This window comes from Aspergillus thermomutatus (genome assembly GCF_002237265.1).
Source record: "Aspergillus thermomutatus strain HMR AF 39 chromosome Unknown NODE_32, whole genome shotgun sequence".
In the NCBI taxonomy this organism is placed as follows: Eukaryota; Fungi; Ascomycota; class Eurotiomycetes; order Eurotiales; family Aspergillaceae; genus Aspergillus; species Aspergillus thermomutatus.
In genome coordinates, this window is record NW_020798081.1 from 113,678 (window position 1) to 136,953 (window position 23,276).

At 50.6% G+C, this 23,276-nt stretch overlaps 10 protein-coding genes across 10 annotated transcripts; 7 read left to right on the forward strand and 3 right to left on the reverse strand.

The window, feature by feature from the left end:
- Nucleotides 1–5: 5 nt before the first annotated feature.
- Nucleotides 6–1,506, reverse strand: CDV56_108539 (GPI-anchor transamidase subunit GAB1; the record flags this gene model as incomplete). Its single annotated transcript, XM_026762158.1, has 5 exons — nt 6–244; nt 297–919; nt 971–1,173; nt 1,235–1,299; nt 1,365–1,506. 5 exons carry the CDS (start codon nt 1,504–1,506, stop codon nt 6–8), a joined length of 1,272 nt encoding a protein of 423 aa, XP_026616936.1.
- A 304-nt stretch (nt 1,507–1,810) lies between these two features.
- Nucleotides 1,811–3,983, forward strand: nop7 (mRNA-binding ribosome synthesis protein NOP7; the record flags this gene model as incomplete). Its single annotated transcript, XM_026762203.1, has 3 exons — nt 1,811–1,832; nt 1,894–1,992; nt 2,074–3,983. 3 exons carry the CDS (start codon nt 1,811–1,813, stop codon nt 3,981–3,983), a joined length of 2,031 nt encoding a protein of 676 aa, XP_026616937.1.
- Nucleotides 3,984–4,566: 583 nt separating this feature from the next.
- Nucleotides 4,567–6,390, forward strand: CDV56_108646 (uncharacterized protein; the record flags this gene model as incomplete). Its single annotated transcript, XM_026762265.1, has 1 exon — nt 4,567–6,390. The coding sequence occupies one exon, from the start codon at nt 4,567–4,569 to the stop codon at nt 6,388–6,390; it is 1,824 nt and encodes a 607-aa protein (XP_026616938.1).
- Nucleotides 6,391–7,192: 802 nt separating this feature from the next.
- Nucleotides 7,193–8,963, forward strand: CDV56_108703 (NAD-dependent succinate-semialdehyde dehydrogenase; the record flags this gene model as incomplete). Its single annotated transcript, XM_026762322.1, has 4 exons — nt 7,193–7,312; nt 7,381–7,468; nt 7,524–8,793; nt 8,846–8,963. The coding sequence occupies 4 exons, from the start codon at nt 7,193–7,195 to the stop codon at nt 8,961–8,963; spliced, it is 1,596 nt and encodes a 531-aa protein (XP_026616939.1).
- Nucleotides 8,964–9,075: 112 nt separating this feature from the next.
- On the reverse strand, nt 9,076–10,644 carry CDV56_108747 (histidine phosphatase family protein; the record flags this gene model as incomplete). The annotated part of the gene is made up of 4 exons (XM_026762366.1): nt 9,076–9,490; nt 9,550–9,651; nt 9,715–9,832; nt 9,888–10,644. The coding sequence occupies 4 exons, from the start codon at nt 10,642–10,644 to the stop codon at nt 9,076–9,078; spliced, it is 1,392 nt and encodes a 463-aa protein (XP_026616940.1).
- Nucleotides 10,645–12,386: 1,742 nt separating this feature from the next.
- CDV56_108802 (uncharacterized protein) lies at nt 12,387–13,543 on the forward strand (the record flags this gene model as incomplete). Its single annotated transcript, XM_026762421.1, has 2 exons — nt 12,387–12,674; nt 12,722–13,543. The coding sequence occupies 2 exons, from the start codon at nt 12,387–12,389 to the stop codon at nt 13,541–13,543; spliced, it is 1,110 nt and encodes a 369-aa protein (XP_026616941.1).
- A 50-nt stretch (nt 13,544–13,593) lies between these two features.
- Nucleotides 13,594–13,794, forward strand: CDV56_108826 (uncharacterized protein; the record flags this gene model as incomplete). Its single annotated transcript, XM_026762445.1, has 1 exon — nt 13,594–13,794. The coding sequence occupies one exon, from the start codon at nt 13,594–13,596 to the stop codon at nt 13,792–13,794; it is 201 nt and encodes a 66-aa protein (XP_026616942.1).
- Nucleotides 13,795–14,473: 679 nt separating this feature from the next.
- CDV56_108839 (threonine dehydratase, biosynthetic) lies at nt 14,474–16,295 on the reverse strand (the record flags this gene model as incomplete). Its single annotated transcript, XM_026762458.1, has 3 exons — nt 14,474–15,774; nt 15,830–16,046; nt 16,110–16,295. 3 exons carry the CDS (start codon nt 16,293–16,295, stop codon nt 14,474–14,476), a joined length of 1,704 nt encoding a protein of 567 aa, XP_026616943.1.
- A 942-nt stretch (nt 16,296–17,237) lies between these two features.
- On the forward strand, nt 17,238–17,920 carry rcf1 (respiratory supercomplex assembly factor RCF1; the record flags this gene model as incomplete). The annotated part of the gene is made up of 3 exons (XM_026762501.1): nt 17,238–17,278; nt 17,358–17,428; nt 17,490–17,920. 3 exons carry the CDS (start codon nt 17,238–17,240, stop codon nt 17,918–17,920), a joined length of 543 nt encoding a protein of 180 aa, XP_026616944.1.
- Nucleotides 17,921–19,241: 1,321 nt separating this feature from the next.
- Nucleotides 19,242–22,772, forward strand: MEF1 (Elongation factor G, mitochondrial; the record flags this gene model as incomplete). The annotated part of the gene is made up of 6 exons (XM_026762530.1): nt 19,242–19,365; nt 19,423–19,762; nt 20,175–20,330; nt 20,436–20,547; nt 20,614–22,643; nt 22,718–22,772. The coding sequence occupies 6 exons, from the start codon at nt 19,242–19,244 to the stop codon at nt 22,770–22,772; spliced, it is 2,817 nt and encodes a 938-aa protein (XP_026616945.1).
- Between the last annotated feature and the right edge of the window lie 504 nt (nt 22,773–23,276).

Genomic DNA, 23,276 nt, shown 5'->3' on the forward strand with positions numbered 1-23,276 from the left:
CTAAACTAAACCTGTCTGACATCTTTGCCCTGCATCTCTGGGTTCTCCTGCTCCCACTCGTCTCTGAGAGCAGCAAAGATTGTGTCTGCCAAGAGGATGGAGAGTCCCAGACTCCACACCAGTGTGATCGCATAGAAGAAGTTGGCATTGCCAGATCCAGCGTAGATCCATAAGTAGTAGAATGCAGGGCCCAGTAGGGTGGCGTACAATAGAGCCGAAATGGCAAAAAAGGTGTAGCGCATCACTGTTTGTTGTTAGCAGAAGCAAAACGCCAGAGGAGCACTGTCAGAACTTACAGGGGAACAGATGCCGGTAAAGAGGGAGAAGTGCAAAGTACAAGGAGGCATCCGAAATACTAGGATACGGCTTGAAGACGGCGAAGATGCCCAAGAGGGAAGTCAGAACAAAAAGAGGCTGCTTGCGCAATCGAACGGTGAGACCACCGACATAGCCCGTTAGATGGAGCCAGAAGACGCCAAGGAAGAATTCTCGGAAAGAATCAAAGATCTCAATGAAGAAATACCACCAGAGGCCAATGTTAGGAGTCAAGTCAGGGACAAGCAATTGGAAACCGTATGTTGCAGAGATAAACTGCCGAAAGTCGGGAACGACTAAGTAGGATAGGCCCAGAAGCCCTCCGACGCTGAGCAAAAGTATGCCAAAGTGCTGAAGGGAGAAGATTGCAACTCCAGATGGAGGCTTCGCGCCTTGAGCACGTCGATCGTAACACAAAAGCACGAGCGGAACAAACAGGAGGGCCGGGTAGATAGACAAATATGACGCGCATCCTAGAGCGAGCATGGCATTGAAGCTATTCCCAGTAACGGCATTGGACAGAGCATAAAGGATTGCGGTCGAAGTGAAGGCGCTTGTGGATCGGCCCAGACAGGCGGCAATGGTGAAAGGGTTGAAAAGGTACCTGTTATCCGTCAGCAGCATAGCCATGCCGGAAGTCGCAGAGTGTAACTACCATGCTGCCACATCCACTCCATCCCACTTGATATCCTTTCGCAACGCCGTATACAATCTTCCGGATATCGCCTGGTTGGAGTCGGATATGGTGACCAAGGCATTGGCATTAACAAGGTCAATCAGAGCGTAGAAGATGGCCGTCGCTAACGGATAGTCTCTGGCATTCGGTAGTAGTGCGAACATGGGAAGAAGAAGCGGCGCCTAACTCGATGGTATCGCGACTTAGCAAGAACCTAGAGCGAACGGATCTCAAACTCCATACCTGATGGAAGACGCCTCCGTCATAAGGGGAACCATTTCGAGTGTAAAGAAAAAGGCCTTCTTGGACTGGAGATAGAGAAGTCAGCTCGAGCATTCCCGACACACAAGAAACAAGCTAATATAGAACACACGTCTTTTGAAACTGTTCACTGGTGTAGAGACTTCGACTCTGCCCGTCAGCAGGTCCGGCAGCGAGGGGAACAGGAGCAAGAGGAGAAGTCGCAAGACGAAAGCACCGCCGAACACGGCGGCTTTCCGTCGATCGACCGGCATGATGTGTTCAACAGGGAATTGAAGATTGCAGCATAGCAAATATCAATAGTTGACCATCTCTATCTGGCTTTCAGTCAGTGTCTCGCTATGGCTTTATGCTTGTATGCTCCAGCTGTCCTTCGGCCTGGCGCGCCAAGACTCCGCGCATTTCCCTTTTCCGCAGCGCACGGGCCAACCAAGCTTGTGATTGGTAAAAAAAAAAAGAAAAAGAGGGAAAAAAGAGTTATCAAGAAATTTTTCTGGTTATCAGAAATAAGTCTCCCTTTCATCAACAACTTTCGCTCAACAGCCGTACGCCGCAAAGATGGGTAAAATTAAGAAGAAGGGTATGTTTATCGGACCATATTATTTGCGCTCTTGAGTTTAAATTGACTTCTTTGTTTCCAGGTACCTCTGGTCAGGCCAAAAACTATATTACCAGAACTCAGGCAGTTCGCAAGCTTCAGATTTCTCTGCCTGACTTCCGTCGTCTATGTATCTTCAAGGGTATGTTCAGGGAATCCGATCCCGTTTCTCCTCTCTATATGTGATAGCGTCGATTCTCATTTGATTGTCCCTGCGAATTAGGTATCTATCCTCGTGAGCCTCGGAACAAGAAGAAGGCCTCGAAAACATCGACCCCGAATACCACCTTCTACTACACCAAGGATATTCAATATCTTCTCCATGAACCCCTACTCAGGAAATTCCGAGAGCAGAAAGCCGTTGCGAAGAAGATCGCGCGGTCTCTTGGACGCGGAGAAGTCGGCGATGCAGCTCGGTTGGAGAAGAACCATGCCCCCAAGCTCACATTGGACCATGTCATCAAGGAGCGCTATCCCACTTTCATTGACGCCTTGAGAGATCTGGATGATGCCCTGTCACTTCTTTTCCTCTTTGCCAACCTCCCCTCAACCGCCCACGTTCCTCCTAAGACCATTGCCCTCTGCCAACGGCTTTGTCACGAATTCCAGCATTACCTGATCACAACCAACTCTCTGCGCAAATCTTTCCTTTCCATCAAGGGTATCTACTATCAGGCTACTATCCAAGGACAGGACATTATGTGGCTGGTTCCTTACCGATTCGTGCAGCGCGTCAACGGCGACGTCGACTACCGTATCATGGCCACGTTCGTTGACTTCTACACCACTCTGCTCGGATTCGTGAACTTCCGGCTGTATTCGTCGATTGGTTTGAGATATCCCCCCAAGTTCGACACCAGAAGCGACGAGAATGGCGCGGAATTGGCGGCTTTCACCCTTGAGGGCCGTGCAGTCGGCGATGCCCCGAAGGCCATTGAGGCTGGTAGCGCACATGCAACCACCTCTACTAACAAGGAGGTCTCGAAGGAAATTCAGGCTAAGGTCGACAAGGTGATCAAATCAGCGGGACTGGATCAGGCAAAGGAGGAGCCGGCTGCCGAGACGACCGAGGAATCTAGTGAAACGATTGACAAGTTCGAGCCCGCAGCCCCCGAGGCCGATACACTCCCCCAACCCGACCTGAGTGGAAGCGAGGCCGGGTCGCTCTTCGCCCCATTCACATTCTACATTTCACGAGAGGCACCTAGAGCCCCCCTTGAATTCATTTTGCGGGCTTTCGGCTGCAAGCGGATCGGCTGGGATGCCGTGCTCGGTGATGGTGCTTTCACTCACGACGAGACAGACACTCGCATTACTCACCAGATCGTCGACCGACCTCAACTGCCCGAGTCCTCTCTCCCAGCTATTCCTGCTGCCTCGGAGGACGGTTCCGACGCTGTTCAGAAGGTGAAGCCCGGCACTCGGATTCCTGGTCGAACCTACGTCCAGCCTCAGTGGGTCTGGGATTGCATCAATGAGGGCAAGCTTGTTCGTCCCGATTTGTATGCTCCCGGTGCCACCCTTCCGCCTCACTTGAGCCCTTGGGTCAAGCCTTCAAGAGGCGGCTACGATCCTCGGGCCAGCCTGGCGGAGCAGGAAGAAGAAGGCGAGGCCGAGTTAGCTGAGGACAGTGATGAGGAAATGGATGAAGCATCCAACGACAAGAAGGCCGAAGCTAAGGCAGATGTTGAATCGGAAAGTGAAGACGAGGAGGACGAGTCTATCGACGGTGGCATGGATGTTGCCGGTACCGACGATGACGAGAGCGAAAGTGAAGAGGAAGAGGGAGACTTTGGTGGATTTGAAGATGAAGAGGCTGCTTCCGAATCGGAGGACGAAGAGGAAGCGGCCCGCACGCAGCACCAGAAGGAACTCGAGGCTGAGGCTGCTGGTCTTCCCTTCTCTTCCAACGGTGCTACTAGCGACGCATCCAAGAAGAAGGCTTCTCAGGCTAAGAAGATCGCTTCCAAGAAGCGCAAGGAGGAGGAAGAGCTGGAGAGACAGAAGATGATGATGAGCCGTAAGAAGCGGAAGTTGCTTGAGAAGATGGTTTACTCGAACAAGAAGCAGTCCGAGGAAGCGGCGAAGCTGCGGTCAAAGAGGAGAAAGATTGAGAAGGGTGCGGCAAAATGAGTCGATTAGATAAAAGTTAGCAGTATGCTTTTGGCGACAAGATGATATCCTTTTCTGGGATCTGGGGGCATTCAATCTTCTGGCGTCATTCCTTGGTTTGTAATAATTTCAGCATATAACCGTCGTATATTAAGATTTATCCATTGATATTTGTACGATCCCTCTCTATATACCCTCAAACATAGGTCTGTCGAAACGTTGAACCTGAAACCTGAGGCTGTTCTCCGTAGCTGTTCGCATCACGTGATATCAATTTTCTTTTTCTGGTTCTCGTCTGAATGCGATTCCTACATGTAATCAAATCTCATAAGGCTCAAGATCTTTGCGTCAAGGAAAACCATGTTTTCAAGCAAGGTCCGCTAGCAATCCACTTTTGAAAAACTTGCGCCGTCTTGGCAACTTTCTATCTAACGACTCTGAATGAGGTCATGATTGTTCCGCCAGCTGCAACGGACAAGGCACTCGGATTTTGACCCTACTATGCTAGAAGACCGGCAATTTTCATCATATTGCCTCGACGCCACATATAAGTGTTCTATCAGTCAATCACTCAGAGGCGTATGACGCTCTTAGACCGAAAAGAATGTCCTCGGTGTTGGGAAGCCAGCCCTCACACTTCAGTCCTCCTCAATCAGCACAACCGTACAGATCGTTATTCGGAGGCCCAAGTAGCCAAGATGTGGCTGATCTGGAACCGTACCCCGAGACACAACAGGGCGGGGATCGCTTGGATCAGCATGATTCAGACGTTGACATGGAAGACGTTCCATTGACTGAAAACGATCACTCAGATGATGAGACATATGTCGGAAGTGAGGATGACGGTTCTGTGTCCGACGATGAGGCCAGCGATGATGGCGATTCGTACAGATTATCGAAGAAGAAGGCCGCGATAGTGCCTCCGCCTAACAAGCAACATCCGGACAGTCCGCCGTCGTCGCCCTCATACAGGCCTAATAGGTTCCGTGGCCCTGAGTCTACGTGGAGAAAGCTTACGTTTGAAGACCGGCAGAATGCGCAAGCTCTAGAAGAACTCAGAGCCAGAGACCTTGCCGCTCATCTCTACAATGCTTATGCCTTACGGGTCAGGGCACGTGACATCGCACAGCAAGCGTTGAAAAGTGATAAGCAGCTCGACGAAACGGAAGCTTTTGTACCTTCCAAACGTTGGACAGCGTGGCCTGTACAGGCAATGGAAGTCCCTCGTGCAGGAGAGCATCTTCGAAGACAAATTGATGAGGAATGGACTTTGAGAATGCCACCGGATCCTCGGCCCAGCGCGGAGCTCGAAGAGTCAATCATAGCAATCACGCTCAAGACTGCCAAGGAACGGTTTCAGGCGCGAGATTGGACGACTAAAGGCGTTGGTTCATACCTAAAGCGAAGGACAGGATCTGCGTCCAGAACGAATGACGAAACTACTGGTGTGGAGAGCGAATGGGGAAGTGACATTGACTCTGCGGATGCAATGGAACTTCGTCCGGTAGTCCAAGCCGACGATGACAAATCTCGACGACAGCTGCGACCCCTTACGCGCAACATACTTACCCGATTTGATCAGCTTTTGATGGGTCTGCACTATGCTCGTAAAGGTGGAGTGGCGGGAGATGATAGCTCAGCAAGTGAATGGCAGAGTGACACCGGGAGTGTCGCTTCGAACGCATCTTATTCCAGGAAAAGGCGGATTGGCGAGAAGGAAGAGAGGAGTCAATCAAGAGGGCGCAAACGAACTCGCAGATCCTCCGTGCGGGCTAGATCCACGACGGGCCGATCTCGCAGCGTACTTGCATCGAGTGCACGCACTTCTTCTCGTTCACGTGGAAGGTCCTTTGATAGTGACCGCAGGCGATCAGCGAGTCGCATTCGTCGTGGGCTTCGGGACTGGAGCGAAGTGTTGGGTATTGCTTCCATGATAGGCTTGCCGCATGCTGCGGTTATGCGAACTGCTCGCAGATGTGCGGCTCTTTTCGGCGAGGATATGGAATTTCAGACCCTCAGGGAAGGTCAGCTACAGCATTCGAAGGAAGGATATGTCAACCAATGGGAGTATGTCGAGGACGAGTCCGACGAGTCAGAACCAGAGCTACAAACCGAGCCTTCCCCTCCTCGTCGGTCCAAACCTCGAAAACCACGCTCCCGTGCAGCGTCTACAGTTGGTTCATCTTCTCGTCCCGGTAGTCCAACATCAGAGGCAGCCGGTAGCACACCACGACTCAAGGGCAAGGGGCAGCATCGCAAGCAGGACATACTGTGTCCTGTCAAGACATGTCCCCGACATATCGATGGTTTCACTCGGACATGGAATCTCAACTTGCACATGAAGCGAATGCATGGCGGATATCGGTCTAGAAGTGCCAGTGTCAAGTCTTCGGCTGTCAAGTCCCGTGCTCCATCAGAGAGCGGTTAGCAAAGACATTGTGAAGCTAAATAATATGCTTAAGACCCAGCTTTGAACACTGGATTCAAAGTGTTTATGGACTCGATTCTGTTTTGTCCTGCTGAATAGTCCCGAGGCGGACTCAATTGATAAGGTAAAATATTCGGTCACATTTCGTAATTCACCAGAGTAGGTCGGTGTCTTTGGGCTGTACTATTGGCTACGGCTACCGGAGCTATTCGAAATATCGAATCTTACTGGGCTGAAATGCCGAGCTCCCGGTCGCAGTTCTGGCCGTGTTTTATCGATACGCGAGATGTATTTGATATTGAAATTTGGGGTCAACAAGTCTGTGATCTTCAAGAGAGCAGCTATTTCTCTATCACTGTAATAGGCAAATATACAATGTGCTCAGTCTCACAATTCTCAAATAAACCGACTCTGCCATGAGGATACCACATCAGGGAGGAGTATAGATGGTGCTGCTTTAGAATGACGTCGACCCACGTGATGGCGAGCTCCCCGCTTGACGGAATGATGAAGGTAACTCGACGGACTCGGAGCTACGATTAGCATTTATTTTACATCTCAGATCCATTCTTTGCTGGATTTTGTAAAGTATAAAGACAATCTAATTCCCTTCTCCAGTAAAGTCTTTCTAAGGTGTTTTGTTTCCGCAACATCACAGGACTCCATCGGCGGAAGAGCTTCTCGACTTTCCCCGCATACTGAGATAGAGGAGAATCATATCGATTGTCCTTTTTGTTGCTCCGAATTTCCTGTGCGATTGAAGGCCAGTCAGTCACTTTGAGGGATTCATTATTCTATCACCATGGAGAGGATTATCCGTCCCGTATCACGGCAATTGTTGAGATCGCGAGCTCGATATCCCTTTGCCGTACCTACGCTTCATGCCAAAAGATTATACTCAAAAAGCCATGTTGTACCTCCGGTAAGACCGCTCTTGATCAAGGTTTACATTTCCTATGGGAATAAACGAGCTCACGGCTGCTGCGTTAGCTGAAAGACCAGTCTCTTTTCATTGAGAAGGCTTATGTCAATGGAGAATGGGTAGAAGCAGAGTCAGGAAAGACATTCGAAGTCCACGGTAAGACTTGTGCTCTCCTGATGTTGGAATGAAACTTATTCCATATCCAACTTAGATCCCGCCTCTGGAAGACTTATCGGCACATGTCCCGAGTTCGACGTCCTTGACACAGAAAAGGCCATCGAGGCCGCCTCAGCTGCCTTTCCCAAGTTCCGCAAAACCCTAGCGCGCGAGCGTGCCCGCATGTTGCGACGATGGTACCAATTGATGATGGATAATGCGGAAGATCTAGCAACATTAATCACATGGGAGAACGGGAAGCCCCTAGCGGACGCCAAGGGCGAGGTGAACTACGCAGCCAGCTTCTTCGAATGGTTCAGCGAGGAAGCACCCCGTATTTACGGCGACACCATCCCTGCATCAATTCCCGGTAACCGAATCATGACGTTGAAGCAGCCCGTGGGTGTCTGCGGCTTGATCACTCCGTGGAATTTCCCTGCTGCTATGATCACAAGGAAGATCGGACCGGCTCTGGCGGCTGGTTGCACGGTTGTGTGCAAGACTCCCGGCGAAACACCCTTCACTGCGAATGCCCTTGCGGAGCTGGCTCATCGCGCGGGTATCCCCAAGGGCGTGGTCAACATTGTGACTGCGCACAAAAATACGCCCGAGGTGGGAGAGGTGATCACCACCCATCCTGAAGTTCGCAAGGTTTCGTTTACCGGTTCGACCAACGTCGGTAGACTGCTCATGAAGCAGGCTTCGTCTACTATCAAGAAGGTGTCTTGGGAGCTCGGCGGAAACGCACCATTCATTGTCTTCGATGATGTCGAGGACCTCGACGCCGCAGTCGCTGGAGCCATTGCCTCCAAGTTCCGTAGCTCAGGCCAGACCTGCGTCTGTGCCAACCGGATCTACATCCAGAGAGGCGTGTACGATGAATTCGTCAAGCGCTTCGCCGCAAAGGTCAAGGATTTCAAGCTCGGCGCTGGCTTCGAGGATGGTGTCACTCACGGCCCGGTTATCCACGAGCGTGCCATCGAGAAAGTCGACCAGCACGTCAAGGACGCTCAAGCCAAGGGAGCCAAGCTCGTCGCTGGAGGCCAAAGAGTCCCCGAGCTGGGCCCCAACTTCTACGAGCTGACTGTACTCGCGGAGATGAGCAAGGATATGTTAATTGCCTCCGAGGAGACATTCGGCCCTGTGGCGGGACTTTTCCCCTTTGAGACCGAGAAAGAGGTTGTCGAGCTGGCTAATCGTGCAGAGGTTGGACTTGCTGGTTACTTCTTCAGCGGCAACATCAAGCGTATTTTCCGGGTTGCGGAGGCGCTGGAAGTCGGTATGGTGGGTGTCAACACAGGTCTTATCAGCGATGTCGCCTCTCCGTAAGTGTCCCTGTCAGACCGAGAGCTACTGCATTGTGCTAACTTTCGCTAGTTTCGGTGGTGTTAAGCAGAGTGGCTTCGGCCGTGAGGGCAGCAAGTACGGGATTGACGAGTTCCTCACGATTAAGAGCGTGACCTTTGGTGGTATGGGTGAGCCATTGCAGTCGTAGAGCGGCTTGATCAGACGGGATACTTGGTAATCTTAAATTATACAACTTTTGAATTCGAACCTGTCATTTTCAACTCACAGTAATGACAATATAGGCCATTGGAGCAAACGTCCTAATCACACTTCGTCCCATCACGGTAGTTATCAATAGTCGCCGTACTGTAATTCCACCAGAAGTTCAAATACTGAGGATACGACTCTGGAATCTCGCACTCTGAGACATAATCCGGTAAATCTCGCCTCAGAATCGAGGTATACTCCTCCACGGGACAGGAATAGCCTGGACCAGCCTGGCAGGCACGGAACGGCACAACAGCTTCGTTCAAGACTACTCGGACATAAGTTCCTGCAGGTGAGATTGCCGTGGCGTTGCAACTCAGTCGTTCCATGGTGAGATGGCCTCCCATTGGCACCAGCTCACTACTCGACCATGAATGGCCGAAGGCGACACGGTCGATTGGGAGATCTTCGGGTGGGTTCAGGATACCCAGTGCGTCGAGGATGGGGGTGATGTCGGTATCATGCGCACTGCAAGTATGGATATCAGCTGAACTTGCGGAGGCAGATGGGTAGGGAGGTCCACATACAAGTTGAAGAAGAGTGTGCCGGACGAAGGTCCCTGATTGAGAAGAGCGAGACTAGCATTGACGTACACGGAGCCGACTGGACGCATCTTCTTGTTTCCGGGTCTAGGAGCAATGGAACAGTCAACACTGATGGTGTACCAGCTGAAAGCGTGATGGTCGGCTTACCCAGCGCAATAGTAAAAGTGTAGATCCCAGATATACCCCAGGCTGACCCATTCATCCATGGTGAACACCCCTGTCCAATCCGAGTGTCCACGGGTGTTGGGTTCATAGGATGCCATTGCTTGTAAGGTCAGCAAAGGGAAAATAGGCCGGCAGATGCTAAAGGCGCGACCTACTCATCAACCAGAATATATCCGTCGACGTCAAATTCAGGCTGAGATACTGGGAGTTCAGCCGCTGCGCCGCAATCTCAAGCTGGGGCAATGACTGCGGCCATGCATCGCATATGCGCTGCCCATGGTGGTCGCGATCATGACATGTACGCGATAGGGCATCCGCGCCCTGACGCTCCGATTCGGATATGATATTAATAGCCGCTTTCGTCTTATAGTCGTCATTACCAAAGAACCCTTTCCCGAACATTCGAGCCGTGTCCACGATACGGCCAGTGTCACTAGCGAAAAGAGGCACAATCGTCTCTTCGTCCCAGAGGTGGCCGTACCGATTGCGCGCGTCCACGCCGTGCGTATAAGCATCCTGAATACCTCCGTACGGTCCATCGGTGGTTTCCTTGTCATAGTAGCAATTTGAAGGGACGAAGTAGGTCCAATTCTTGAGAAAGTTTAGATCACCATCGACGTGAGGCTCGTCAAGCACGGCCTTCTTGACCTTTTGCAGGGCCTTTTCTATCCTTGGTCCTTCGCTTGCGAGAGGGTATCGCTCCCCGTGGCGTCTGATCATGATCACCTGGTCAACCGAACAGCCTGCCGGAGGGTCACGATTGATTCCGTAGGTGGTGCGGTCCACATATGGTCCCATCGCGCCATTGTGTTTTAAAATGTTATTGCCATCAAGGGTTTGCTGCGAGAATAGCAGTGTTGATGCGGTGGTCGCTGGGATTAGCAACAGGAATTGCGCGTAATAGCGAACCATGATGCGTGAATGTAGTCCAAGCTTGTTTTCTTATCCAGTGGCTGCTAGATAGTTCACACAGGGGTATCGGGCCTTAGAAATTGGTGGGAAGGTCGCGAGTCCTAGACTGAACATACCTGAAGTCCGGGGTTCATCCTGCATTCCTGAGGCACAGGAGCGACACAATGTCCCGGACCCAATTTTGCAACATCAAGAAGTATGTGTGGTCATGGTATGTCGGAAAAGCCACTGGCTCATACCTGTGCGCATGCTACTGCTCGTTCATCCACGATTGCTGTGGCCTGTTGATAGAATGACAGCGCGAATTTGGTGGTAGCAGTGGAATCTCGTAACAACTTGAAGCGACTCAATCCTTCTGAATTTGGACGCTCTTTTTATGAGATCATTGGAGGTCACTTAAGCTCGAGTTGCAGAATTCTGGATAAGGTGGCAGGTTTGAGAAGTGGTTAGTTGAACGAGTGCATGGACTCCAAGGGCCAAACAGATGTAGAGAAAAGAAGTGACATAGTGAGACAGTTGTCTAATGTACAAAATAACATGAGCGCCGGAACCAATAACCGATAATAAAGTTGACCATGCATATCCCGAGTATCACAACGAAACCGTATGTTCAATGAAGCATGTCTGTGCCGAATCCAAACCAAGCACCGTGCCATGATACAGTCGATAAGGCTTCCTTCATGGTTCAAATAGTCGATGAAGATCGTTTCCCCTAATGATGCGGTCCATTTCACTTCCTCTGCTCCACATCGCACACCGATCATTTTCCTTGACGCTGCTTATGCTTCGGATTCTTCGAACTGCATTTGTATATGGTCAGACCTTTCGAATGCAAAGGGAGCCGCCGACACTGACCAGATGATGTAAACTCGGTTCTTCCTCCGAACAGGCTGTTGACAACCCAGCTGTTAGTATGATGTGGACCACGCATGCAGCATATTCCGCTGGAGAACAGCCACCACACATACCTTGCAACCATCGCATAACCGCTTAACAGACGATCTTGTCTTCATGCCCCGAACCTGCTCGAGTTGTCGCACGGTGGATCCCACAACACCGACATTGCTATCTTGCTGCTTCGCAGAACGCAGACTCCGAAGGCTGTTGCCTACCGACACTCTTGATAGTTGCGATAGTGACCGTGAGAGGAACTGGTGAGAGAATGGTTGACTCGGGAGAAGTTGACGGAGGACCCGGGTCGACGATCCGAAGATGGAGCGAATGGACAGCATATTGAAGAATAGCGGAAAGCACTGATAGCCTTTACCGCGACAATTCGTTCTTGATCGGCCGTTCACAAGAGAAAAGATTCAGATGGTCAGCTTCATGCTCCCAAGGTAATCGAATCCGCGGAACAAATGTTCGCCGGAGTTTCTGTATCGCCGAGCATCCCGCAGTCACAAGCTTCATTAGTTAGCCATTTGGCCAATCAGAATCTGCGCTCAGATATCCAATCAATCGACGGGACCATACTGTGCTCCATCCAGTAAAAAGGTTCCACCGACGATTTACTTCGTTTGTTTTGATACTACTACGGTACTATGGCAGCCGGTTGTACCAGGGACCACTACGATTCCTCCAATTGAAACTATGAAAGATCCATTCTGATTTCGCTCTTCTTTGTGAATTCATCCATCCTATTTGATCGTTCCTATTCCAGCCATTAGGGCAAGTCTTTAGGGTTCCTGTTTCTCAGTTGTGTCTCAACAATTCCAGGGACCGCTCCCACCACGTCTCCAAAGATGTATTATCAATACTATGCTCCTGAGCCACCGGAGCCCCTGAAGTCGGGCGTCTTCACCTACGACAAAGACGGCATCAAAGCGGGAGGTTTTACTCGAGCTTCTTTTGGGGAGTTGAGACTGCTCTTTCGCAAAAATGCATCTAGTGCTCGCGTCAGGTCTGCAACCAAGCCGTGGGTCACAGCTCAGTTACGTCTTTACGGGATCCCTTTTCATACACAGGCTAGTGCAGCTCAATTAAAGGCTGCTCTAGAGACTGCTCTAGAGACTGCAGTGAAGAACCGGCAGGTGAGAAGAGCGTCTTTGACTAACAGGACGTGGAACTGATTGCCAAGTGCTTAAATCCAACACCAGCAGTGATGGCCATCGAAAGGTCCCTGGCGGAACAGTACCGCAACCTTGAACGAGCTCGTGAGGAACGCATCAGCCGTGAAAAAGCGGCTATATTTGCAGAGATGGAGTCACCTTCTCTCGAGGCTCGCTTTGATCCTCACTTGTTCATAGCCAAGTATTTCCTCGGACCGAACGGGGCGCCAGATAAAGAGAAGCAAAGAGAGGCGTTGATACTTGAAGATGTTGATGGACCGAATTTTCCAAAGGCTGTGCAGGCAGTACCCGGTCTTGTCGCGCATGTAACCAGGCGACTTACTGTGGTTGGATGGGAAGATACATTAGCGCGCGGACTCGACGCTGCCTTTGCAACTTGTTCTGCACCTGGTAGTCAGTTGCACATCCCCACAACTGAGGCTAATTTCGACCTTGACCGTTTCATGGCAAAATATTTCCTTCACGGCTTGAATGGTAAGCCCGATCCGAAGAAAACCACCAACCCAATCGAGCTCTACTCATTCTTCGAGCATCTGCCACGCCTCAGAACTGTTGTAGAGTCCATACCAGGGCTACACCTCAGACAGGCTAGAGGTGCATTTGACAGCTTGCACACGATTGTTGGCTGGGACATCGCCAAAGTCATGTCTATCAAGAAAGGACATGAGGATGATAGGGAACGAGAAAAGGCTGAAGAAGAGGCCAGAAAGCGCGCACAAAGGCGAAAACTCTGGCACGAAGCGTTACAGCCTCATCGGGATTATATGAAAAGCTATCGCCCTTCTGCTGGTCCGCTGAAGCTGGACGATCTCGTGGGCTCATATCAGTAAGCGCAAATGGAGTAGTGGCCGCATTTCATTTTGGTCTTCTTGAAGGAACCATGCTGCTAGCATTGTCCGATGATGCACTGCACCGTCTCCGTGAAGAACAGCCTCCTTATAGCGAAGAGGGAGAGGAAGACGAATCCGATGACTATGGGTCGAACTCGAAAAAACGCAAAGCAAGCGGATCGTCAGGAGGACAGGCAATCAGACGCCGGCTGGGCGAGACCCCCAAACCGAATCGCGTGTACCTCCAGTAGGCTGGACGAATGGTCGACAAATATATTGAGGTCGATGAGGACAACGAACACACCGGATATCTCGACTTTGACGCTTCAAAGGCAACGGCTCGCGGAGAATGGGTCTATCCGGCGATGTGGGGTAAAGAAAGAAAGCTTGCTTTCTCGATCTATAAACGTGGAGATCAACCTCGAGAAACTCCGGAGAATTGGAATCGCTGGAGCGAGAAGCAGAGCGAACTTGAATACAGGAGGAGCTGGGGTCGTTGGTGATTTGAAAACCGCATCAGGACATCAGGGAGCTGCATCCAATAGACAGCCTGAAAGTGGCTCTGGATTTTCAAGCTGGCGATGGAATGGCCGTCAAGTCTGTCGATCCTATCGCCTCTGATCAAAAGTGAAGAGGCAATGGCAGTACCGTTGTGAAACTGTTCGTTACAGCTGATCTGCTGCTGCTATAATATCCTTCCGCCTTGTAAACTCAAGCAGATGATCAGAATTGAAAATTCATTGCTATAGAATGCGAGCGAGATCATTAAAAGCAGGCTGCAGCCTCTAATCTATCTGATGCTTCGATCCAAACGCCGACGAAAATAAAGCACTCTTTTCACACCGAGAAGAAAAATCAACAACCCGAACCGGTCAAGTATTTCCTCTAGCAGAAACGCGAAATAACGGAGGAGAATGTCAATGCATATCGTTAACAACGGAGGAATGTCTGGTAGGTGGGAGAGTCGGTTTGCTCGCTGAACGGATAGCCGAGATCGTTGAGGAAGGCCTCCAGCTCCTTCTTCTCGGCATTCGGGCACTGGATGCCTGCCAGTACTTTTCCGACATCGCCACCATAGTTGCGGTAGTGGAACAGGGAGATGTTCTGGTTCGGCCGGAGCGTGGTCAGGAACTTGACCAAAGCTCCTGGACGCTCTGGAAATTCGAACATGAAAAGACGTTCATCCTTGACGTCGCAACGTCCTCCAACCAGGAAGCGCACGTGTCGCTTGGCGAGCTCATCGTCGGTCAAATCCTTCGCGGTCATACCGGCCTTTTCAAGCTGTGTCATGATCTTCGCCAAGTCTTCGCGGCCCGTCTGCGCAGACAAGGAGATACCCATCAGAACATCGGCGGACTCGGCACGAGCGTAACGGTAGCTAAAGGCGGTCACTGCTTGAGGAAGCACCACCTCGACGAGTTTTGCGAAAGCACCAGGCTTCTCGGGAATGTTGACGCTCAGCAGTGCCTCCTTCCGCTCTCCCAAAGCAGCGCGCTCAGCAACAAAACGCAAGCGGTCGAAATCCATGTTTGCGCCAGATGTGATGGCGACCAGCTCCCGGTTGGTGTCGGGGCTAGGGTTCTGGGCGATGTACTTCTTGAGACCTGCGAGTGCCAGGGCACCTGCGGGCTCGATGATAGATCTGGTATCCTCAAAGGCATCCTTAATGGCAGCACACGTCTCGTCGGTCGAAACCAGGATGACCTCGTCAACGACCTCACGGGCAAGACGATATGTTTCCTCGCCAACAGCCTTCACAGCCGCACCGTCCGCAAACAGTCCAACGTCCCTAAGGAAGACTCGAGATCCCTCATCCAACGACTGGGCCATGGCATTGGCATCGTAGGCCTCGACTCCGATAACCTTCACATGCGGCGCGATGCGCTTTAGATAAACTCCGATACCGGCAATCAGCCCCCCTCCGCCGACAGCGCAGAAAACAGCCTCAAGTTTCTCCAAGTTTGCCTGGCGCAGAATTTCCATTCCAATGGTACCCTGTCCCGCAATCACGTACGGATCATCGAAGGGAGGAATGCTGGTCAGACCGTGCTGCTTCTCCAGTCGATGAGCTTCCTCCTTGGCAGCGTCGAAATCGTTTCCGTGAAGGATGACACTGCCGCCAAGACGGGCGACATTCAAATGCTTGATGGCAGGGGTGCCCGAGGGCATGACGATGGTCGCGGGGATCTTGAGTTTGCGAGCGGAGAATGCAACGCCTTGTGCGTGGTTACCTATTTGTCCGTCAGCTGTAGTCGGGTTGGATCATCACATTGAAAGGCTGCGGACCTGCGGAGCATGCAATAACACCCTTCCACCGCTGCTCGGGGGTCAAATGCGCCATCTTGTTGTAAGCTCCACGGAGCTTGAAGCTGAACACAGGGAGCAAGTCCTCCCGCTTGAGAAGCACACGACATTCCAGACGATTGCTAAGGTTGACGGCGTGATGTAGCGGCGTCTCCTGAACGACATCGTAGACCCGTGACGTCAGGATAAGACGGAGGTACTGCGTCGTTAGGATCGTGGTTAGTTATTTTCTGGCGACGAATCCATTGAGCTAGAATCTTACATCTGGGTAGCCATTGGGAAGCAGGAATGCATTGGGGATATCCCAGTTTCGGGATAAGCCCAGCGCGGTGTTTTGATCCTTCTCCGAAGGAGGAGTGGGAGCGGCGGTGTACTCAGTCAGAGCAAGGTTGCTCAGCTTTGCAGTGACCGGAGTTGTCGTTCCGTTCGTGGCAGGTTGATCGGGCATAATGGCGCCTGTCTTTTCAAACCGAATACACTGATTGCGATTTAGAGTCAGAAGAACGCAATCGAAGGAGTCAGCGGCGATATTGAAAATTCACCAGTGGCACAAGCACGCCTTCGACATACAATTAATCTTTCCCGCGGGGCCAACCAGAATTCCGTGATCGGAGCGGAGAGCTGGTTGACTCATCAACCCTCATCTTGAGCCCTAATTTCCCTACAGGTAAAGATACTGAGCATACCTCTCAGACGATGCGAACTACTAATAAGTCTGATCGTGTCAGAAAGCTTGGCTAACTGTAAAATAATGACATTAAAGTGACTTACATTTCAATGGACGTCGGTCTCAGAACGTAAATATAAGCCTAAATTCAGTTTGTCTTCTGCGAAGTCGTGTATCATCACTTTCCTGCGAGAAAAAAAGTGGATAGTCTGCAGTCACAAGAGCAGGTCTAGCAGATATCCTTAAGGACGATGATAGAGCAAGTAGTAACTGCCTATACGCAGGACTTCCTCGTCTCATTTAGCCTTGATTCCTCTTTCCACCAGAGTGAGTACCTTTGGTGTAAATAGCTTCAAATCGCTGTCAGTGAACTGTAAAAAACGAGTCCCTGGTAATGTACGATACAGGTACTGAATTTTACCGCAAAGATCTCCAGATCCTCCGCGACGTCATGTGCTCTCCAGACATTCCATAGATCGGGGCGAGATCTGCCTTCCACAATTTGAAAAGAGGAGAAACGTGTGGAGAAAACAATCTGCTTGAATCATTCAATCACCTCCTTTACTTGATCTTTGCGAAACTTGCAACCATTGCAGTGCTCTCCTCCATTCTCAGTTGGTCTTCCGAGCAGTGGCGTGTCAGTCACGCTCGAATCAATTCCGCGCAGCTCGAAACTTTTTGCGAACCCAACAACTCAACCGTGATACCTCCTTGAAAGACAAAATGAACAAGGAACCTCTTCCTTCCTCCCTGGAGGACAACCCGTACGTACCGAAGTCATCTTTATCGCTAGCTGTTGAGATGCGGAGGAACAAGAATGGCTAACCAGTCATGAAACACCAGCCAATTCCAGGAGGAGACGTCTCTCCAGAAATTCCGCAGACGGCTCAAGGAGGAGCCCTTGATCCCGCTAGGTGAGTTGAGATACGCATCATCATCCAGTAGCTCCGGTCTAATGCGGATTTTCGCGTTCAGGATGTGCCGCCACATGCTATGCCCTCTACCGCGCCTACAGATCGATGAAGGCCGGTGACTCGGTCGAAATGAACAAGATGTTCCGCGCTCGTATTTACGCCCAATTCTTTACACTTGTCGCTGTTGTTGCCGGAGGCATGTACTTCAAAACAGAGCGCCAGCAACGGAGGGAGTTCGAGAAGATGGTGGAGCAGCGGAAGGCACAGGAGAAGCGGGATGCTTGGCTGCGTGAACTCGAAATCCGAGACAAGGAAGATCGGGACTGGAGAGAGCGTCATGCCGCCATTGAGGCTGCTGCGAAGGAGGCTGGCAAGAGGCCAACGCCGAAGATTCCAGAGCAGGACGCCGCTCGGTCAGCTATTGAGCCTGCCGATGAAAAATCGATCGGGGTACTAGCTGCTGTGAGAGATTTATGGATGCGGCAAAAGTGAACTTTGACACTACGAACGTGTTGTGAAAGATGTCCATCGTTTACAGTGTAATTCTTCATGATGACATGTACATATATACATTTCAGGGTCCTGTAAGAATACGAGAAGCTCTTCTCCACCAGCCAATTTTGAGCCAGATGCCTTGTAGCAGACGCAATACCCAGTAGTCTCAGTCCATGAGTCTGCTCTCTGAGATTGGTTCAACCCACAATTTGTTCTTCGATATACCGTTTCATAGTTTCGAACTCGGATTTTCCGGTCTGCCAAATTGTCAATCAACGAGCTAAGAACTCGGGGGTAATCCCTCATACCGAGATTAGATATCGTATATGTTGCTTTATTACCAGCAACCAACAGATTAGCCATGAGCTTCTGAGCCATTTCAGATACTCACCAAGTCCGTTACGTTGCGATGCCGCTCGAATCCTGAACGAGCATAACTGCGCAACTCATCCCGAGTCGGCGAGTTAGGAATCTCTTTAAGGTCGAGATATCAATCAGCTTGCAAGATTTAAAAGGCATGGCAACTCAAATCCAGACTTCCGAGTACGAAAGACTAACTGTTCAGCGCCCTGACTATCTCGCGCCATAAGCCCAGAACCCGCTGTCTTTGTATGAACTAATAGTCGCATCAATATAGCTTACTTCAGAGATACTTGATATGGATAAATGTTACCTACATGATCCAAGCTAATTGCCGGCTTTCTGAGTTTCGAAGGCTGGCTGCGGGAGACAGAGGCAAGCAGTCTCAAAGATGAACGCATCTTTTCATAAGCTGCCTAAGTCGAGCGATGGAAGGTTGACAACATCGACCATTAAGACGTCCCAATCTGCTTCATCGACGTTACCCTGGTATAATCGAGAATATCCCGTCCATGACACATTCAGGTGAAGGTAATCCAATGGCGGCGGAAGACAAGGCGGTGAAATGGATTTTCAATCGATGTATTGGCTTGTATCATACAGTTGCATACATTACATCATACCTAGGTATACCTAGTCGAGTGCCTCTTCCAGTTTGATAGAGAGAATTCCATCTATTCTGCGCCTTCTATCAAAAGGGCAACCAGGTCAACAATAATAATATTGTCAGATATGAGAATCACATGAAGATAACACCAAATCAGGCTTAAGGACAACGAACGCTTGACTCCGTTACCTCCGTTGAGCCCGTTAACACCGAACCAACTAGATGGGCAGGTTGCACAGACAACCTGTCACTTTTATCTGACTCGTATTACTTGGCTTTCATCTAAGAACTTGGCACCTTCGTCGAGAATCGAGATAGGCAACTTCGCATTCATCGACCGATCGTTTGAAAATGCCGTCGATTCAGTCCGTCGAAGCCGACTTGTCTGCCGCCGAGAATGATAGCTCCAAAGTTCTTGGTCTGACATTCGGCGAGCAACGCATCACGACACCTGGGCAATATCTTCCTAGAGCTGGTTAGTAGGCTGAAGAAAACGATATCTCGATTACTGATGCACAAACTCTGCATCTAGATGCACAGAAAGAGCCCCAGATTTCCTTCAACGTATCATCTGGCACCTATATTGTCATCAGTCTGGACCTCGATGCTCCATTTCCATCATTCGGCTTCTTAGGACCCATCCTACACTGGATCCATCCGGGATTTGAGCCATCGAAGAATACCACCGTCACCGGCGAGGCCATCCTGACAACATCAGCCCCTTTCATTGCGAACTATATCGGCCCTGCGCCTCCACCGGGAAGCTCGCCGCACAGGTATGTTTTCTTGCTGTACGAGCAGCCAGACGGTTTCGATGCCAAGAGGTACGCTCCAAAGGGTGGAAAGCCCGTTGGTAACTGGCAGAGGATAAGGTATGATCTGGATGCATTCGCGAAGGAAGTGAAACTGGGACCAGTTTTGGCGGCGAACTATTTCCGCAGCAACTGAGATTCGATCATTTTGTTTAATGCAGAAACTGAGATAATCATAGTATTTATTGCCATAGTAGTTGTCAGGCAGCCGTATCAAATCTACAGAGTACATAAACTGTAGAAATGGTCTGGACTTCTCGGATCTCATTGGTGTCTCAGTCACGACCAATGAGAGAAAGTCACGTGCCTTGTTCCTGGCATCCCCGAACTTTTTTCGGAGCAGAAAAAAAGATCACGACGCTGAGAGTAGAAGCAGCATCAGCACTCCCCAGCTTCCAGTGGTGGTGGTTGACAACATGCGGTGCCCTTCTCTCGCACGGTTACCTCACCGTGCCCTATCTGGTTTGACCAGATCACCTGTGCGTCTTCAGTCTCAGAACTTCTTGTATCAACGATGCGCGTCGACGGCCGCTCTCCGTTCACCCATTGCCGGCCCGGCTTATCAGTCGGTTTTCAACAGACACAATTTGCAACGACGGAATGCCTCCGCTGCTTCTGCTGCCGCCGTGTAAGTAGTTGCTACATTCTAGTGATCATTGAAACCCTCCATGGAATTGCTAGATTCTATCTTGTGTTTCGTATGTTCAATCGCTAATCTCGGTCTTCTGCTCAGTCTCGAGGCCGCTGCTTCCAATCCCGAGGGTCTGTCTCAGGAGGCAATCATTGACAACCTTGACCCTGCTGAAGCGACCAGACTGTCCAGACTCCGGAACATTGGCATTGCCGTAAGTCATGCTCGGGGAACTTCAAGCATTCCCGTGGAGAAACAGCATCTGACTTAGTCCTTATAGGCACACATTGACAGCGGAAAAACCACGTGTACCGAACGAGTCCTCTTCTACACTGGTCGTATCGGTGCCATTCACGAAGTCCGCGGTCGTGACAATGTTGGTGCCAAGATGGACTCGATGGATCTCGAGCGTGAAAAGGGTATCACTATTCAGTCCGCAGCGACGTTCTGTGACTGGGTAAAGAAGGGAGACGATGGAAAAGAGGAGAAATACCACATCAACCTGATTGACACACCAGGACACATCGACTTCACTATCGAAGTAGAGAGAGCGCTGCGCGTTCTTGATGGGGCTGTCATGATCCTGTGTGCTGTATCAGGTGTCCAGTCCCAGACTATCACGGTCGACCGCCAGATGCGCCGCTACAACGTTCCTCGAATTTCCTTTATCAACAAAATGGACCGTATGGGTGCCAACCCTTTCAAGGCTATTGAACAGATTAACACCAAGCTCAAGATTCCTGCTGCTGCCGTTCAGGTGCCGATTGGTGCCGAAGACGAGTTCGAAGGTGTGGTCGACCTGATTCGGATGAAGTCCATTTACAATGAAGGACCGAGCGGTGAGAATATCATGATCAAGGATGAGATTCCTGAGAAGGTCAAGTCAGTTGTGGAGGAAAGAAGAAGGATGCTCATTGAGACGCTTGCCGATGTCGACGACGAGATTGCTGAGCTCTTCCTGGAGGAGACTGAGCCTACGGAGCAGCAGCTCAAGGCCGCCATCCGACGAGCAACCATTGGCTTGAAGTTCACTCCCGTCTTCATGGGTTCTGCACTGGCCAACAAATCTGTGCAGCCTATGCTTGATGGTGTCATCGACTACCTCCCTAACCCATCCGAAGTCGAAAACCTCGCTCTTGACCAGAAGCGCGACGAGGCTTCGGTCAAGCTTGTCCCCTACAACTCCCAGCCTTTTGTTGGTCTTGCTTTCAAGCTGGAAGAAAGCAATTTTGGGCAGTTGACCTACATCCGCGTGTACCAGGGTACCCTCCGCAAGAGTTCCAACGTCTTCAATGCTCGCAACAACAAGAAGGTGAAGGTTCCTCGCATTGTTCGCATGCACTCCAATGAGATGGAGGAGGTTTCCGAGATTGGAGCCGGTGAGATCTGCGCCGTGTTCGGTGTGGATTGCGCCTCTGGAGACACTTTCACCGATGGGCAGCTCGGTTACACCATGACGTCCATGTTTGTTCCCGAACCTGTCATCTCGCTTTCTATCAAGCCGAAGAACAACAAGGACGCCGCCAACTTCTCAAAAGCTATGGCTCGTTTCCAGAGGGAGGATCCCACCTTCCGGGTATCGTACAATGCGGAGAGCGAGGAGACTCTGATTTCTGGCATGGGTGAATTGCATCTTGACATCTACATCGAGCGCATGCGTCGCGAATACCGCGTCGACTGTGAGACTGGCCCGCCTCAGGTCGCGTACCGCGAGACCATCGGCAACCGAGTCGAGTTCGACCACTTGCTCAAGAAACAATCGGGCGGTCCTGGTGAATATGCCCGCGTCGTCGGCTGGATGGAGCCCACCGGCAAACTTGAGGAGAACAAATTCGAGGAACAGATTGTTGGTGGAAGTATCTCCGAGAAGTTCCTTTTTGCCTGTGAGAAGGGTTTCAACCTTGCTTGCGAAAAGGGTCCGCTCATTGGGCACAAGGTGCTTGGTACTAGGATGGTGATCAACGATGGTGCTACCCACATGACGGATTCGTCCGAAATGTCATTCAAGAACGCTACCCAGCAGGCTTTCCGCAAGGCCTTTATGGATAGCAATCCTTCTGTCCTCGAGCCCATGATGAAGATCGTTGTCACCGCTCCCGCCGAGTTCCAAGGTGACGTTATCTCTCTTCTCAACAAGCGTAATGCTACGATCAATGATACCGAGACTGGTGTCGACGAGTTCACCGTGTATGCAGACTGCAGCTTGAACGGAATGTTTGGCTTCAGCACGCATCTGCGTGCTGCCACCCAGGGCAAGGGTGAATTTACCATGGAGTTTAGCCACTACGAGAAGGCTCAACCTCAATTACAGTATGTTCAAGCCTTCCACTCCTGATTGCCAACGTGCCGCTCCGACAATTACTGACAACTTGTTCTACTTACAGGAAGGAACTCGTCCAGAAGTACCTGAAGGCTCAGGCCGACAGGCACAAGAAATAAACGCCATGGCCATCGTCTCTTGTCGTTGTGCTGTCATCTTCCGTTCCATACATATCCGACTGGACAATCTTTTACGAACCTTCTTCTGCTCAAGATGAAGCTCATACATACCCCGAGCATCTTGACATTTTACTACTGCAGCGGTCTGCTTCTCTCCACATGTATTCTCATCCCATGTCCTCTTCACCTCTGTGCCCAAAGCATTTGGAGCCATGTATTACTTTGCAATATAGACAAACCCTGTGGGTCTTGTGATGGATTCTCTTTGGCTTTTTGACAATATACCTTGTTATGGGAGCTGGGAAAAAGCGAATTGTAAGATAATTGGCATTTTGGCAACGGTTATGGGTTCTTGTATGTATCCTGAACGTCTCTCCCCTCCTATGGTCAGATGGAATGACGAGTGATTTACAAAGTCGATATCATGCTTTTACTGATGGCGGCAAATGAACGGGTATATATTGGGACTGATTACAGAAGTTAACTGTCGAGCTATTTCCCGGG